This window comes from Cricetulus griseus, chromosome 4 (assembly GCF_003668045.3).
Source record: "Cricetulus griseus strain 17A/GY chromosome 4, alternate assembly CriGri-PICRH-1.0, whole genome shotgun sequence".
NCBI lineage: Eukaryota > Metazoa > Chordata > Mammalia > Rodentia > Cricetidae > Cricetulus > Cricetulus griseus.
This window is the reverse complement of record NC_048597.1, coordinates 116,979,765-116,996,620: the sequence shown is the minus strand read 5'-3', so window position 1 is coordinate 116,996,620 and position 16,856 is coordinate 116,979,765. Positions and strand designations below refer to the sequence as shown.

Genomic DNA, 16,856 nt, shown 5'->3' with positions numbered 1-16,856 from the left:
CACACAAATGGAAGGAGGGATCTTTCTTCTCTCGGTCCCTTTCTTTTTCACACCAGGCCTTAGGGAGAGTGATAGACGCATGGAGGAAAGGGTTGCAGGGCCAGTTAACAAAAGCAAAGTGGCAGAACAAACAGAACTAGATACAACTTACCAGGCCTAGTCCTAGAAAAGATTCTGGCTAGCCCTGATCCTATCACCACATAGAAATCTGGAAATTATTAGAATAAGCAAAATAGCCCAAATTCATAAAGAAAAACATGGTGTGTTTTCTCTAATATTCAGATCTTTACATGTGTCTCTATTTAGGTGGGTGCTGGTGTTTGTATAGGTCATGAAACTAGAAAGGGGACCAAAAGAGTAGAATAAAAGGGAGGTGAGGAATGCATGCAAAATCAAAGTGCAAAGGGAACCCACGGGGCATGGGAGGGAAGAAGGAGTGGAGAGAAAGCAGAAGGGGAAGAGTCTTGACGGAAGCAATTTGTATGATAAAATGTCATAATGAACCCTATTGCCTTACACGCTTATATCCAAAAATTAAGGAGCTAGGGAAATGCTTCCACTGATAAAATATTTGCCATGTAAGTATGAGGACCTGAGTTCAGGACCCCCACACCTCCATAAAAAGCTAAGCATGGCAGCTAACACCTATAGTCCCAGCACTGAGAGGGAAACACAGGAGGAATCCTGGGGCTCACTCACCAGTCAGACTAGCCATGAGGTGGGCTCAGTGGGGTCAGTGAGAGACCTTGCCTCAAAAAATAAGATGGAAAGGGACTGATATCAACCTCTGGCCTACACACACACACACACACACACACACACACACACACACACACACACACACACAGGGCTGGGAGATGGCTCAGAGGACAAGAGTGTTCATTGTGTGATCATGAGGACTTGAGTCTGAATTCCCCAGAACCCACATGAAAATCCAGGTGTGATTATGCATTCTTGTAGCCGCAGCACTGTCTGGGGGTGGCTGGAGAGACAAAGATTCAGGCTTGCTGGCTGCCAACCTGGCTTCAGTGAGAAACCCTGTCCCGGGAAAATGTGGCAGAGAGTGATAAGGAAAGGCACCCAACAGCTCTTCTGACCTCTGCACACATACACAGGCATGTGCACTCACACACGTGTGCACTTACACAATACACACACACACTTCTGCCTCTACTTCCCCAACATGCACTGCCATACCCAATTCTATACAGTGCTGGTGTGGGGAGAGCAGTGCGCGCTGGAGACTAGCCTGAGCTACATAAAATACGGGGGGGGGGGGGGAGGGACGACGACACGAGGATTAGGAGGAAAAGAAGGTAGTGCGGAAGAGGAGGAGAAGAGAAAACGGGAAGAGGAAGAAGGGGAGGAGAGAAGAGGGAGAGGAGGGGAGAGAGGGGAAGGATGTGATCAGAAGGAAGAAGCGGGAGGAGTAGGGAGGAGGAGACAGAGTTCAGAGATGTAACTCAGTGGTAGAGGGCGCTTGCCTGGCTTGTACAAGATACCGGGCAAAGGTTCTGCAAGCATCTAAGGTTATTCTCTAAAATGTAAAATCAGTAAGCATAAATACATCCCTGCCCCACCTGGCAAACGTACATCCCTGCTCCACCCCCACGCCCACCCCACGTCCCCACGGAGGCCTTTGCCTCCTGACAGGTGCATCCTGAGAATCATCAGCTGAGGTAAACTTCTCCACTGTGTTCTTGGTCAGGCCTTGGGAGTTGTCCTGGTCCCAGCCAGCATACGCCGCCACCTAGCGACACTTGGAGCAGTTACAGTGGAATTGAATTCTGTGCCATTTTCCCCCTGCGGTTACAGCAAGCCCACAGCCAAGTCCACATTGTCTTTGACTGTTACCGAAACTGCACTCGCACTTACAGGCGCCGGTTTGGGTTGTGGGAAGCGCTGACCAACCCTAACCCTACTGCTCCATCACAGGTGAGTTGGTTGACTCAAGTCAAAGTTCCTTCCACCCGTGGGCCCCCCAGTCCTTGCAGAAGGCGAGCAAGGGAGGGTATAGGATTGTTCCCTGCTGTGGGTGCTCCTTAGGGTCTGGAATTAAATTAACCTGCTACTGTTTGCAGAACACCTGCAAAAGACAGGAGAACTATGGATGAGAATGAAAGACCTATGGACTGAGGCACTGATTGCAGCATGTGTGTGTCTCTTTTGGCCAAAGTTCCTGTAGGTCTCTAAAATTCTAATAATGTCCCTCTGTAGCCAGATGAGCACTGGAAAGATTCATGTTGCAGTCTCAAATATCAGTCTTGGTGAATTCACCTGCTTGCAGACAACAGTAAGGACGCCTGCTCTTTTTTGAAAAGGGAGCCAGCATTTTGTCCCTTGAAAACACTCCCTTCTCTGAGAAATGACCTGGATGAAGAACAGAGTCTTGCATTCATATGTGTGTGGGGTGATATTATGAATGCGTCCCCACATGTGTGCAGCTGTACTCACCCATGCAGGCATTTGTGGAAGCCTGAGGTCAATCTCAGAATGTCTCCCTCAGTCACAGCTCCACCTCATTGTTTTATTTTGGCAATAGGGTCTCACTGTGTAGCCCTGGTTGGCCTGTCACTTCCTATGTAGACCAGACTGGCCTCAAACTCACAGAGATCTGCCAGCCTCTACCTCTCAGGCCAGGCTTCAGGGTGTGTGCCACCAAGCCTGGCTCCTTAATTGTTTTTAAGCCAGGATCTGTCACTGAACCTGGAGCTGTCGAGCTAACCTGGCTGCCTACAAAGCCTCTGACAGCCCCTACCCACACATTTCCATGATGGTCCCCACTCTGCCCACCAGTGCCCACAGGTGTGCACAGCCACACCCAACTTTCTCTGGATGCTGGGAATCTGAACTCCCGTTCCCAAGTACTCTACCCACTGAGCCATGTCACCAGCCCCAGTTCTTGAATTCTTGAGATGCACAGCAAGAACATACAGAGAGCATAACACCTATGGCAAACTCCCTCCTCCTCACATGTCCACTTTTGAGCCGGGTGGACCGTTTATCTAAATGAGCGGAGGAGGAGATGGAAAGTTGATTGTTCCCATCGATGGAAGCAGGTTGCATCAGAGTGTCACTAAAGATGATCTTTGATGGTGCCTTTCAATGGTCCACAGCTAAGTTCTGTAGGGGACACACCCACCAACACCAACCTCCAACTCTGTACCCTCCTATCAGATGTAGCAGAAGGCTTCTGAACTGAGATTGACAGATGAGATCTCAGCATGACCTCCAAGGAACAGGATGAAGTGTGCTCCTTGCTGACCCTGGAAAGCTGTGGCTGGCCCATTAGGTGACAGAGCCAGAATCTTGGCTGTGTGGTTTGTTTGGCTTCTGAAGTGCCTTAGCCAAGGCTTGGGGGGGGGTGGATTCTCCCAGCTTAGCTGCAGAGCGGGTGGATATGTGGGCACAGAAAGATGCATAAAAGCATAAACTGTCATCTGTGGAGACAGCTGTCACTAAAGTGCTTGCTGTGTATATATTAGGACCCAAATTCAAGTAAGCAGCACATATCTGTAATCCCAGAACTGGGAAGGCAAAGACAGGAGGATACCTGAGGCTTGCTGGCCAATCAGTCAAGACAAACCTGCCAAATTCAGTGAGAGATCCTGTCTCAATATAAAGTGCGGAGCAACTGAGGCAGACACAAGACATCAATCTCTGGCCCTCACACATATGTATACACACATATACAAAACACACACACACACACACATACACACACACACACACACACACACACACACACACACACACACACACAGATATCCTCCTGAAATAAACAGCCATGCAGGGAGCTAGTGAAAACAAACATTAAAGGAACAACGCTTGCAACACCTATAAAGATCAATAGAAAAAAAAAAACAGGTTTCATGGCACTTGTGGTATCAATCATTAACTTGTTCACTTGTCTTCAGCTCCAGCCCTGGATTCCAGAAGAAATGTTGACTTGTGCTTAAAGGATAACTAGGGCACACAGCATCAAAGTTTGCTTTATTGGTGATAGGTCATGGATAAGGAAAAAGAAAATTTCTCAAAAGAAAAAGAAATAGTTTGGGATCCTTGTGTGTACAGTCCTTAGTCCTACCTAAGGGAGTGAGAAGTGTCACCCCTGAAATGACTGCCAGGGGCTGGGGGAGATGGGTCAGTGGGTAAGGTGCTGGCTGCACAAGCTCCTGAGCTCGGACCCCCAGAGTCCACAGAAAGCCAGATGCAGTAGTGCACATCTGTAATCTCAGTGGTTCCCAGCGCTGTTACTTACAGAGAGATGGGGTCAGACAGGAGACGTCCCAGAAGCTACTGCACAGGTCAGCTAGCCTGGGGGATATACTGGTGAATAAAAGAGACACTATTTCAATCAAAATAGAACCAACATTCAAAGCTGCCCTCTGATACATACAAGTGGTGGCATGCTCACACACACACACACACACACACACACAGAGAGAGAGAGAGAGAGAGAGAGAGAGAGAGAGAGAGAGAAGAAAGATTTTCAGTGTTTGGATTAAAACAACAAGGTCGGGACCACCAAAGCAGATAAGAAGGCTTAAGGCTGAGTAAGAGCTAGCCACACTAACTAGATAAGGAGAGCTGGGCTGTAGAAAAAAATCCAAGCCCATTTGGCAGGCTCCAGAAGATTCCCCAAAACTCCTCCTGAGGAACACAAGAGTAAGGCATTCTTGCCCTTTCCCCTAGTAAAGTTGGTGGGGATTTTTTGTATAGTTATACCTTATAGGTATCCCTTTCTCTTTTTCCTTTTCTTTTCATTGTTTTTGTGTTTGTTGAGACTGGGTTTCTCCTTGTAATCCTGGCTGTCCTGGAACTCACTCTGTAGACCAGGCTGGCCTCAAACCAGAGACCTGCTTGCCTTCTGCCTCCCAAGTGCTGAGATTAAAGGCATGTGCCACCATCACCTGGCCCTTCTACATATTCTTGTTTCTAATGTACCTAGTTAACAACAAACTGAATTGTAGGTAAGGACAACCTCTAAGAAATCATCCACCTATGGGCAGGCAAGAGGGTTCAGTTGGAAAGGCGCCTTCTACCAAGACTGATGCCTGGAATTTAGTCCTCCCAAACAGTGCCAGGAAAGAACTGACTCCCACAAGGTGTCCTCTGACCTCCATGTGTGTGCTGCAGCATGCGCGCGCGCACACACACACACACACACAGAGAGAGAGAGAGAGAGAGAGAGAGAGAGAGAGAGAGAGAGAGTACTCAACCTATTCCAAGAGGAAACCATTTCAAGGAAAGGAGAAATAGAGTGAGACTCCTAATTCCAGATACTGAGGGCAGCCATAGCAGCCTGGCCAGGGACCCTTCACTCTGGTGTTGTACTCTGATTTAGCTTACTTGAGGCCTGCTAAAAATAACCCATGACGGGTTAGGGAGACAGCACAGTGGGGAAAGGTACCTCACTGCCACACCTAAGGACCACCTGGTAGAAGGAAAGAAACAACTGCAAGTTGTCCTCTGCGTCACACACATACACACACACACACATACACACACACACACACACACACACACACACACACACACGCTCTCGAACACAAGCATGCATGTACACATACAACACTGATGAAATGTATTAATGAAAGGATAAATTACTGAAAGGATCAAATACAATAAGTGTGATCCAGACTGTGGAGAGGACCAGCAAAATTCTCACAAACACAATAAAGATCAGGACTTTGGTCACAATTCAGTGGTTCACATCCTGGCTAACTCTGAGATTCCCATCTTTCAAGCCTACTAGGTTATAAACACAGTATTGTACTTAGTTCATAAAGGCTCCAGATGGAAAATTCAGCCACTCCAAGCTTTGAAAGACAACACACTGATTATTTAGATAAGGCACAGTTCAGCAGACTCAGTGGTGCACGCCTTTAATCCCAGCACTGGGGAGGCAGAGTCAAGCAGATCTCAGTAAATTTGAGCCCAGCCTGGTCTTCAAAGAGAGTTCCAGGATAGCCAGGGCTATGACACAGAGAAACCCTGTCTCCAAAAGCCTAAATAAATAGTAAATAAATAAAGCACATTTGAAGTCTTGAAAAAATGGCTTAGGGAGTAAATGGGCCTGCTGGCAAGCCTGATGACCCGAGTTCAATCCCTGAGAGCCACATGGTTGAAGGAGAGGACTGAGTCCTCAAAGCTGTTCTCTGACTTCACATATGCTACGGCATGCTTGCATGCACACACATGTACACCATACAAATAAATGTAATAAAAAATTATTCTTAAATGTATTTCAGCTGGGTGTGGCGGTGTGTTTAATCCCAGCACTAGAGAGGCAGAGGTAGGCAGATATCTGAGACCTCGAGGCTACATAGTGAGATGCTGTTTAAAAGGAGAAGAATTTCAGGCCAGCCAGATGGCTCAGCAGGCAGAGACATTTGTTACTAGCCTGAGGACCTGAATTTGATATCCAGGTCCTTCCACATAGTGGAAGGAGAGAATTGAGTCCTGCAGGTTTTCTCCTGACTCTGGAATGTACACACACACATAGATAATGGTGATGATGATGGTGATCATGATGATGATGATGATGAAGACACATACATACATACATAGATGGATAGATAGATGGATAAGATGTAAGGGTGGATGATGGATAGATTAGATAGATGATAGATAGATAGATAGATAGATAGATAGATAGATAGATAGATAGATGATGGATGATAGATAGATAGATAGATACATAGATAGATACATAGATAGATACATAGATAGATGTGGTATTAGTTACTTTTCTTATTGCCATGACAAAATACCTAACAAAGCAACTTAAGGAAGGGAAGGTTTATTGTGGCTCACAGTTCAAGGACACACTCCTTCATGGTGAGGAAGGCATGGTGGCAGGAGCATGAAACAGTTAATCACATTGTGTCTGCCATCAGGGAGCAGACAGCTCACTTTCTCCTTTTCAATTTAGTCAGAGACCCAGCCCATAGGATGGTACCGTTTATGCCCACGGTGGGGCTTCACAGCTCAATTGACCCACTCTAGAAAACCCTCTATAGAGATGCCAGAGGCCTGTCTCTATGATGATTCTAGATACTGACACACTGACAATCATACTATCCATCACATCTTCTAGGGAATTCAATGAATCCCTGGTGCTGGATGCAATAAACCTGCTACCAAGAGAAAAAGCTGAATAAAATCCCTGGTTTAACTGTTCACACAGTGGGTTTCTCTATAACTTAGGAGGTTGTCTTGAAACTTACTCTGTAGACCAGGACAGGCTCAAACTCACAGAGGCCTCTGCCTCCCAAGTGCTGGGATTAAAGGCGTGTACCACCGCTGCCCGGCTTAAAATTAGTGGTCTTTAAAGTCAACTAAGGGACTGGGATGTAGTTCAGAGTGCTTGCCTAACATGCATGAAGCCCCAGGTTCCATCCCAGCACCATATAAGCCAAGTGTGGTGGCTCATGCCTGTGATCCCAGGGCTTGGGGCATAGAAGCATTAAGATCATTATCAGCTACATAGGAAGTTGAAGAACAGCTTGGGACACGTGAGATCCCATCTCAAACCATCAGTCAATGAAGTCTAAAAGCAAGAGAAGCTGGGGTTGTGTTTAGGTTTTCCCTTGATTTCACAGGATATAATCTACCAGGACTACACTTTGGGCATATTCAGAACTTTTGTAGAAAGAAGAGTTCATTCTTAGAATATGATCTTACAACACCCAAATCCCCTGCTGATTCCAAGATAGGATGTCAATATATACTGTAAGAACAGCACGCCTTCAAGCCATCTCCATCCCACTGCTGCTCTTTCACCTGAGGGACAACACACAGGGTCTTGGTCCTAAGACTGGCTCTCTCTGCTCTCAGCAGCTTCTGTGTGTGAAGCCTGTGACCACACTTCTGCCCAGCCTGTTTGTCCATCTGTTTTCAGCACTGTCTGAGGAAGAATTCCTTTAAGATCTCTCATTGGCTGTGGAATCACCTCCCCTGGGCAGGGTGCCAGGCCTCAAGGAGAGAGCTGTGCTTCCTACGCAGACCTTTGTGCCAGGCACTGCAGCAGCAATGGTGCCTGTCCTGCTGTCTCTGCCTCTCCTTCTGGGTCCTGCAGTCCTTCAGGAGACTGGTGAGTAGACAAAATAAAGAAGATTGGGAGAGAAACAAAGAGAAAGCAGAAAACAAACTTCTGAGCCATAAGAAGGGTCCTTTGAGTATCTGAGATTCCCATATGTGCAGTGGTAATGGGCTTGTAAAGCTGCCAATTAACCTAGATCACTAGGTTTGTGTTAAAGAAGACCTTAAAGAATATGAACTTAACGGCTAACAGTGTAGCTCAGTTGCTAGGGTGCTGTGCATGCATGCCTGAAGCCTTGGGGTTCACTACCCCAGCACCACATAAACCACGGATCTCATACCTGTAATCCCAGCACGTGGAAGCTGGAGGCAGGAAGATCAAAAGTTCAAGGCAAGCCTGCGCTATATAGTGTTTTTTTTTTTTTTTTTTTTTTTGGTTTGGTTTGGTTTGGTTTGGTTTGTTAAGAAGAGTCAAGAATCTGAATCTAAAATCCAGATCAGGGCTGGGGAGGTGGCTCAGTGGATAAAACATTAACTGTATGATCTTGAGGACTTGAATTCAGATCCCTAGGACCCGCAGAAATCCAGATGTGGTCACATCTGTCTATAATCTCAGCTCTCCTATGGCAAGAAGGGAAGCAGAGCAGAGGAATCCCCAGAAGCTCATGGGCCAGCTACCATGGCTTCCACAGCAACAGACAAGGTGGAAGGCAAGACTGACACCCAAGCTTGTCCTCTGACCCTCATGCAGACTATGACAAACTCATGAACACATACCCCCACATATGACTTTTTTATTATTCAGATGGGGAAAATATAACTAAAGAAGCAAAATGACCTGCTCTGAATAAGGACCACATGGAGTTTCCTCTACTCTCTCCTCCCCTTCTTCCATGGACTGGACACACTTGTCTGACTAGGGGGAAATGGAAGGGATCCTGGGGAAAAATACAGGAGCAGGCTAGAAGATTCTATGAGGAAACCAGGACCTTCCTCCAACATGAGACAAGGCAGCAGGGAACCAGGAGACCCTCAGTTCCAGGACAGGGAATGAAACTGTTCACTGCACACAAAATTTTGAATGAAGATTTCTAAACTGTGCCAGTTCAAAAACTTAGTACATTCCCAGAATGTTACATAGTTATTTATGTCTGTTTTGTAATAAGGCACTGTGTTTAGAATGTTAAGTATATTCTAAAGGGGCTTTAGAGAGGGCTCAGTGCTTAAGAGCACTTGTTGCTCTTGCAGAGGACCTAGGTTTAGTTCCCAGAACCAACCCATGTAGCAGTTAATAACTGGCTGTAACTATATTCCCAGGGGAACCAATGCCCTTTTCTGGCCTCTTTGGGAAGAAAATTATATACATACACAGTGTACATAATTTTTAAAATAAATATTTAACATTAATTATATTCTATACTAAAAATATGAATTAGCAAGAGGCCTCATAAGAAACAGAACTAATGGGATAGATACATGAATGGATGGATAAAGGGATGGATGGATGGATGGATGGATGGATGGATGGACGGACAAACAGAAAGAAAGACAGATGATGGTTGGATAAATAGATATTCAGGAAGATATAGATAAGTTATGGGTATATGGATGAATATAATATAGATAGACAGATAGACAGACAGACAGAGTGACAGAGAGATAGATAGATCCCTAGAGTTTATTTATGGTTCAATCTGCCTGGACTGATGAACTACAAGTCCAGTGAGAGACACTATCTCAAAAAAATAAGGTGGAAGACCAGAGAGATGGCTCAGTAGTAATAGTACTTACCACCAAGCCTGATAACTAACTTTGATTCCTGGGACCCACATGGTAGAGAGAACCAATTCCTACAAACTGTCCTCTGACTGCTGCACACACAGTGGCATATGTATGTATGTGTGTGCACAAATCTCTCTGTCTGCCCTCTGTCTCTCTCACACACACAAACACATAATTTTAAAAAAGATGAAAAGCAATGAAGGAAGACATCCCAGCTTGACCTCTGGCACGTGCCCACACCCACAAGAACACATACATATACCATACACAATACACACACACACACACACACACACACACACACACACACACACACACAAATAAAATTATATGCAAATTAGAGGGTACAGTGTTGAGACAACACAGAACAATTTCTGGCGTGACATTCCCAGTAAAAATAGAGCCCCTTCACATGAGTGAACCTCCCACAGTATGAGGTGACAGTCAGAGAAGGGGAGGAAAAGGTTCCATGGCCAATCCTTCCTCCTGGGTCTCTGCAGTTCCAAAGTGTGTATAAACCCCACCCCTCAGAGTTTTCTCCTCTTCTGCAGGTCCTTATTCTCTGGTCTTCCTCTACACGGGCTTGTCCAGGCCCAGCAAAGGCATCCCCAGGTTTCAAGCCACTGCATTTCTCAATGACCAGGCCTTCTTCCACTACAACAGCAACAGTGGGAAGGTGGAGCCTGTGGGGCCGTGGAGCCAGATAGAAGGAATGGAGGACTGGGAGAAGGAGAGCCAGCTTCAGAAGGCCAGGGAGGAGATCTTCCTTGTGACCCTGAAAGACATCATGGACTATTACAAGGACAGTGCAGGTCAGTGAGCTATTACAGAACAATGAGTGGAAAGATTCCACACGGGGGGGGGGGGGGGGGGGGGGGGAGCAGGAAGCACAGGTAAATGAGCGCACTCACATCTCCCTCCTCCTTCCCCAGAGCTTCTTCTGTAGACCTCAACCCATAAAGGAAGTGTTGTCAGAATCACTTCTTACCCAGGGACCACTGACCTTTCAATTCCAGGCCCCCACTCACTTGAGAAGGTATCAGATTCAACACCATCCACTTGGAAAGCAATAAAGGAACATCCCAGCATCCTGTGGGCTCAGAGAGTGCATGCATAGGTACCATACACACACAAACATGCACCCACACACATACACATACCACAATTATCTAATTAATAAGACATAAATTAACAGTAACTTGCCTTTACTGAGCACCTACTCTTTGCCAGGCTCATGTATGAACACATTTACTGCTCAAAATAGCATCTTCAAAGATTATTATTACTGTTGCCATTTCGAGGATTTTGTTTAAGTGTTCCACTTAAGCTCAATTAAACTTCATAGTTCACTTGACAAAGCAGGTGGACAGACCAGGAGAAGATCTGGAATTTAAACCCAAACAGCTTAAGAGCTTATAGAGCCTGTGCCAACAGCACCACTCAGAACTGGGTAAACACCTAGGGTAAACACCCGCTGTTGTAATCAGACTGACCTTAAGGCTTTAAAAGTTTGGAGTAAACACCAAGGGTGGCAGCTTGTCAGTAATTCTGGATCTGGAAAGCAAAAACAGAGAGTCCCAGCATCTGGAAAGCAGTGACAGGGAGATTGCCATGAGTTTGTGGCAGCCTAAGCTCCATAATGCAATCCAAGGCACCCTGGGCTATAAAGTGAGACCCTGTCCCAAAAACTAAATAAATAAGATAGTAACCAATGAAAAGAGGAAAAGGATAAATTATGTGTTTGAGTAAGTATTAGAATTGCAAAATAGAACTGACAAGTAGAAATCCCTATAATATGTAAGAAACCACAAATAATTCCTATTTAACTTGGAAATGAAGTTCAGTGTAATAATCCTGAAGAATTCATCACTCACAAAAAAAAAATGTAAGTTCATTAGGTGAGATGATGCAAACGGCTTAAAATCTGAGTGTCTGCCTAGCACACAAGAGTTCCCGGGTTCAGTCCCCAGCACTACATAAAACTGGGTACGGTGCCACACACTTGTAAACCCAGCACTAGTGAAATGAAGACAGGAGGGTCAGGAGTTCAAAGTCATCCTTGGTACCCAGAGTATCTGAGGTTAATATACAAGACCCTGCTAGAAAGAAATAGACTTGGGAATCCATCCACAATTTATAGAATTCTCCAAATATTAAGAATGCATTTCCTCTCTGAGTGACCCGAAACCCCTAGCCAAGTAGTTTCTTCTGCTGCTGTGTGCCTGGCTAGCATCCTGTTTGCCAAGATAAAGAACTGAGTGTTCAGAAGTTCCAAGCTTGCAGGAATGAAAGTCGCTCAGCTGGAGTTGGCACCCATCTGACTGACTCCCTGTGGGGTCGGGAGGCTTCAGGGTCTCACACCTTCCAGGGAATGTTCGGTTGTGAGCTCTTGAATAACAGAAGCAGTGGAGCATTCTGGAGATATGCCTACGATGGACAGGATTTCATAGAGTTCAACAAGGAAATCCCAGCCTGGATCCCCTTAGACCCAGCAGCTGTGAACACCAAACAGAAGTGGGAGGCAGAAAAAGCATACACACAGCGAGCCAAGGCATACCTGGAAGAGGAGTGCCCTACAATGCTGAAGAGATACCTCAACTACAGTAGATCTCACCTGGACCAAAAAGGTATGCACTGTTTTGATGATCTGCTCCAAGTACTGAACTGGAAACCAAGGTGATCTCAGCCTCAGGGGACCATGACTGGTTTCCTCGTCAACTGCTATTAGTCCCTTAGTCCCACAGCTATCATCTACTAGGATTCATTCCTTCTGAAGGAATGATGTGAGCACCAAAGAGAATATTCATCAAAACTTCAAGTGGAAAGAGCTAGGGTGTATAGATCAGTTTAAGAGCATCTGCCTAGAATCCCCCAGTGAGGGACTGGGGTGTGGCTCAGTGGTAGAGCACCTGCCTAGAATCCCCCAGTGAGGGGCTGGGGTGTGGCTCAGTGGTAGAGCACCTGCCTAGAATCCCCCAGTGAGGGGCTGGTGGTATGGCTCAGTGGTAGAGCCTAGCATGTACAAGAGTCTAGATTTAATCGTCAGCACAAAACAAAAAACAACAACAACAAAAAAGTCAGAAACAAGCCTAACTGAATGGCTTTCCCTAAATAATCCTTACTTTACAGCACATGCTTTAATCCCAGCACTCAGAAGGCTGAGGCTAGGGGATTGCCATGAGTTCAGGGCCAGCCCACATGACAAGTACCAAGCCAGCTATATCCTGTCTCTGAAAGGGGTAGGAGGGATGGAGAAAGAAAAAAAGAAAACAGAATCAGCTTCAACTGTCATTCAAATTCTGTATTTCAGATACCAAACTTCATAGTAGTTCCTCAATACAGTGATGCCTCTTGTCTTGTTTGTAGCAAGGAGGTAGGTTTGTAAAACATCTAGCTAGGAAGAATGAGCAAGCAGAATCAAGTGCTGCACACTGAGACTCCCACTGGAGAATGGGGAGAAAGACTATTTAGAATAGGAAAACGCTTAATGGACAGAGATGTAGACAGAACTGAGGAGCTGGGCTGAGATGGCGGGGGATGGGGGGTACTATACAGCACACTCAGAACACTCACAATCTGGGCATGGTGCTATATGTCAGTAATCCCAGCACTAGGGGCAGAAATATCACAAATTCGAAGCCAGCCTGGGCTATGTAGCAAGATCTCCTATCTCTATGTTTTGTCTTCTCTCTCTCTCTCTATCTCTCTCTCTCTCTCTCTCTCTCTCTCTCTCTTTCTCTCTCTCTCTCTCTGTCTCTCTGTGTGTATGTGTATATATGTGTGTGTATATAAGCATACATGTATGTATATGGGTGTATGTGTGTGATGGTGCATCTGTGGAGATTGGAAGACAGCCTCAGCTGTTGGTCCCCACCTTCCACCTTGTCTGAGACCCCAGGCTAGCCTGCCCACCAGCTTTCAGGTATTTCCCTATCACCACATATGAGCTCTGGGAATAGAGACATGCGTGATTGCATCCAACTTTCACATGTGTTCTGGAGATTTAAACTTAGACCACTGTGTTTATGGAGCAAGACCTTTACCCACTAAGCCATCTCCCCAACTCTGCCTCAGTTGTCAACTGAAGTCAATACACCATATCATGAGACAGGGAGTGAGAGAGTAGCTGTGGACATATTACATAACCCAACAGAGAAGGCTTGGGAGAAGCCTCAGGCCTTCCTGAGCTTCACAAGGATGTCTTGGAGGAGTCAGATTGGATGGCCATGAAGGGAGTTAGGGATAAAAGCGTGGAAGGAAAAAGTCCACCTTAAACTCTCAATGTCCATTTATCCTTCCACAGATCCTCCTACTGTGACCATTACCAGCCATACAGCCCCAGGAAGAAACAGGATATTTAAATGCCTGGCCTATGACTTCTACCCACAAGGAATTAGTCTGCACTGGAACCAGGCCGGCAAGATGCTGACATCTAAATCAGGAGGTGTTTTTCCCAATGGAAATGGCACTTACCTATCCTGGGTGGAGGTGGAAGTTCCTGCTCAAGACAGAGACCCCTACTTCTGCCACATAGAACACAGTGGACTGTCCCAATCTCTCTCGGTGCAGTGGGATGAGACAAGGAAAGCAAAAGCTGAAAGCAACATGGCAACTCAGCCTCAGTAAGTCACTCTCTCTGCATAACATGAGAGTTGAGCATCAGAAATCAATGACACCCACAATGTCTCCCATGGGCAGCTGTACCACAGCTGACAAGAATCCAAGGAACAGGTGTAGGGACAGAAGACTTGAATACCAAGCACTGAGTTTGTGCTCCATGTCAAAACCACCTGGCCTTGTAAAACTCCTCGCTGATTAATCTGTAAGCCCTCACAATGACCCTTGTGCCTAGCACTGCACAGAATGGCATTTTAACCTCAAAGATGCTATAAAAGTGTGAGCTGATTGTAGTTGTTTTGTTTTGTTTTTTTTAACTCTTTGGGGGCCTGCCACCCAGCTCCTAAATTATACGCAGAAACTTATTTATGAGTGCATGGCCTTAGCTTGACTTGTTTCTACCCAGCTTTTCTAACTTGTGTGTTTATATGTTTCTCTTCCATATTTTGCCTCTGGGATTTTTCCCTTCCTTTACTCTGTATGCCTTTCTTCCCTTCTTACTCCATGGCTGGTTGTGTGGCTGGGTGGCTGGCCCCTGGCATCCTCCACTCCTCCTTTTATTTCTGGTTTTAAGATTTTATTTATTTATACATACATACAGTGTTCTGCCTGCATGTATGCCTGCATGAAAGAAGAGGGCACCAGATCTCATTACAGATGGCTGTGAGCCACCATGTGGTTGCTGGGAACTGAACTCTGGTCCTCTGGAAGAGCAGCCAGTGCTCTTCATCTCTGAGCCGTCTCTCCAGCTTCTCCTCTTCTTGTTCCTCCCTCTTCTCAGTCTTCTTTTCTAGCCTAGATTCCCCTTCTGTTTATTCTCTCTGCCTGGCATACCTGCCTATTCCTGCCTCACTATTGACCATTCAGCTCTTTATTAAATCAATCGGGTGTTTTAGGCAGACAAAGTAACACAGCTTTACAGAGTTTTTTAATGCATCATGAAAGAATGCAATACTTCTTTTCATTCTTAAACAAATATTCCACAGCCTCAACAACTGTAACACATCTTAAACACAGTCCCACCATCATATATCTGATTCATGGGAATGTTCTCATATTCACTCAAAGATGTCCTCATTTCATTCCTGTTGCCGTGAAAAGATAACCTGACAAAAGCACATTTAAGATAGAAAAGATTTATCTGGCTTATACTTCCAGGTCTCTGTTGTGTGATGCTATTCCTGGGAGACAAGAAAAAACATCTACTAACTCCACTTAGGGAATCAGCTACAGATCAAATAAAGGATACCAACAAAGTCCACTTGATGAAACAATTAGTTGGGATTATTAACATGAATATTGATGGAATATTTCACATCCCTTTGGACCATCCTGTTGCTTCACCTCTCTTTTAACCTTCTGTGGCTTAATAAGTTTTCTTCCAAGATGGAAGTTTGTAATCTTGAAAGAAATTACTAAACAACAGCTGTAGTCCATCACTGTGGAGAAGCCATTGCAAGAACTTGAGGCAACTAGTCACATCCACAGTCAAGAGCTGGGAGAGAAATGAATGCATACATGCCTACAACTGCTCAGTGCCCTCTCTACATTTATATAGGATCTCCTGCCTAGAGGATGGTGCCACCCACAGTGGATACAGACCTTCTCACCTCATTAACATAATCAAGATAATCTGAACAGATACGATCACAGCTCAGTCTAACATGGGCAGTCCCTCATTAGGACTCTTCCTAGGTGACTCTAGGTGCATCAAGTTGGGAATTAAAACTAATCATAAGGGTTGTCAAGGTGGCTTAGCAGGGAAGGGGGCTTGCTGCCAAGCCTTACGACCTGAGTTTGAGCCCTAGGACCTATGTGGCAGAAGGAAAAAACCAACTCCTGTAACCTGCACATACATCCCTCTCTCTCTCTCCTTCCTCCCTCCATGTTCTCTCTTGTGCTAGCTCTCAATTTTATCCCTTTAGATTTTTAAAAGAACTATTTTAGATTTATTCCTTTTTACTTTTATTTTGTGGGTACGGTGACATTGCCTGCGTATTTGTCTCAGCACGATGAGCATCTTTGTGCCCACAGAGGTCAGGAGAAGGTATCGGATCTCATGAAACTGGAATTGCAGATGGTTGTGAATCACCATGTAGGTGCTGGGAACTGAACTCAGGTCCTCTGCAAGAGCATCAAGTGCTCTTAACCACTGAGCCATCTCTCTAGTCCATCAAAAAGATTTTTAAGAAAACCACCACAACTATGTTTTTAAAAACATTGAGCATCTTTACCTTGTGGTATCATGTGGCCTAGACCACCCAGTCCCTTGGACATCATTCAGGAAACCACTCCTGGTAGCCACAGATAGATCCATGGCCCTATCTATGAGTTTGAGGTCAGATTGGTCTACACAGTGAGTTCTAGGCCAGCCAAGGCTACCTAGTAAGACCCTCACTCAAAAAAACAAA

General features: G+C 45.5%; 1 protein-coding gene across 1 annotated transcript; it reads left to right on the top strand.

The window, feature by feature from the left end:
- Window positions 1–8,037: 8,037 nt before the first annotated feature.
- On the top strand, window positions 8,038–14,454 carry Azgp1 (alpha-2-glycoprotein 1, zinc-binding). The gene is made up of 4 exons (XM_027415217.2): window positions 8,038–8,098; window positions 10,380–10,640; window positions 12,180–12,455; window positions 14,132–14,454. The coding sequence occupies exons 1-4, from the start codon at window positions 8,038–8,040 to the stop codon at window positions 14,452–14,454; spliced, it is 921 nt and encodes a 306-aa protein (XP_027271018.1).
- Window positions 14,455–16,856: the final 2,402 nt, after the last annotated feature.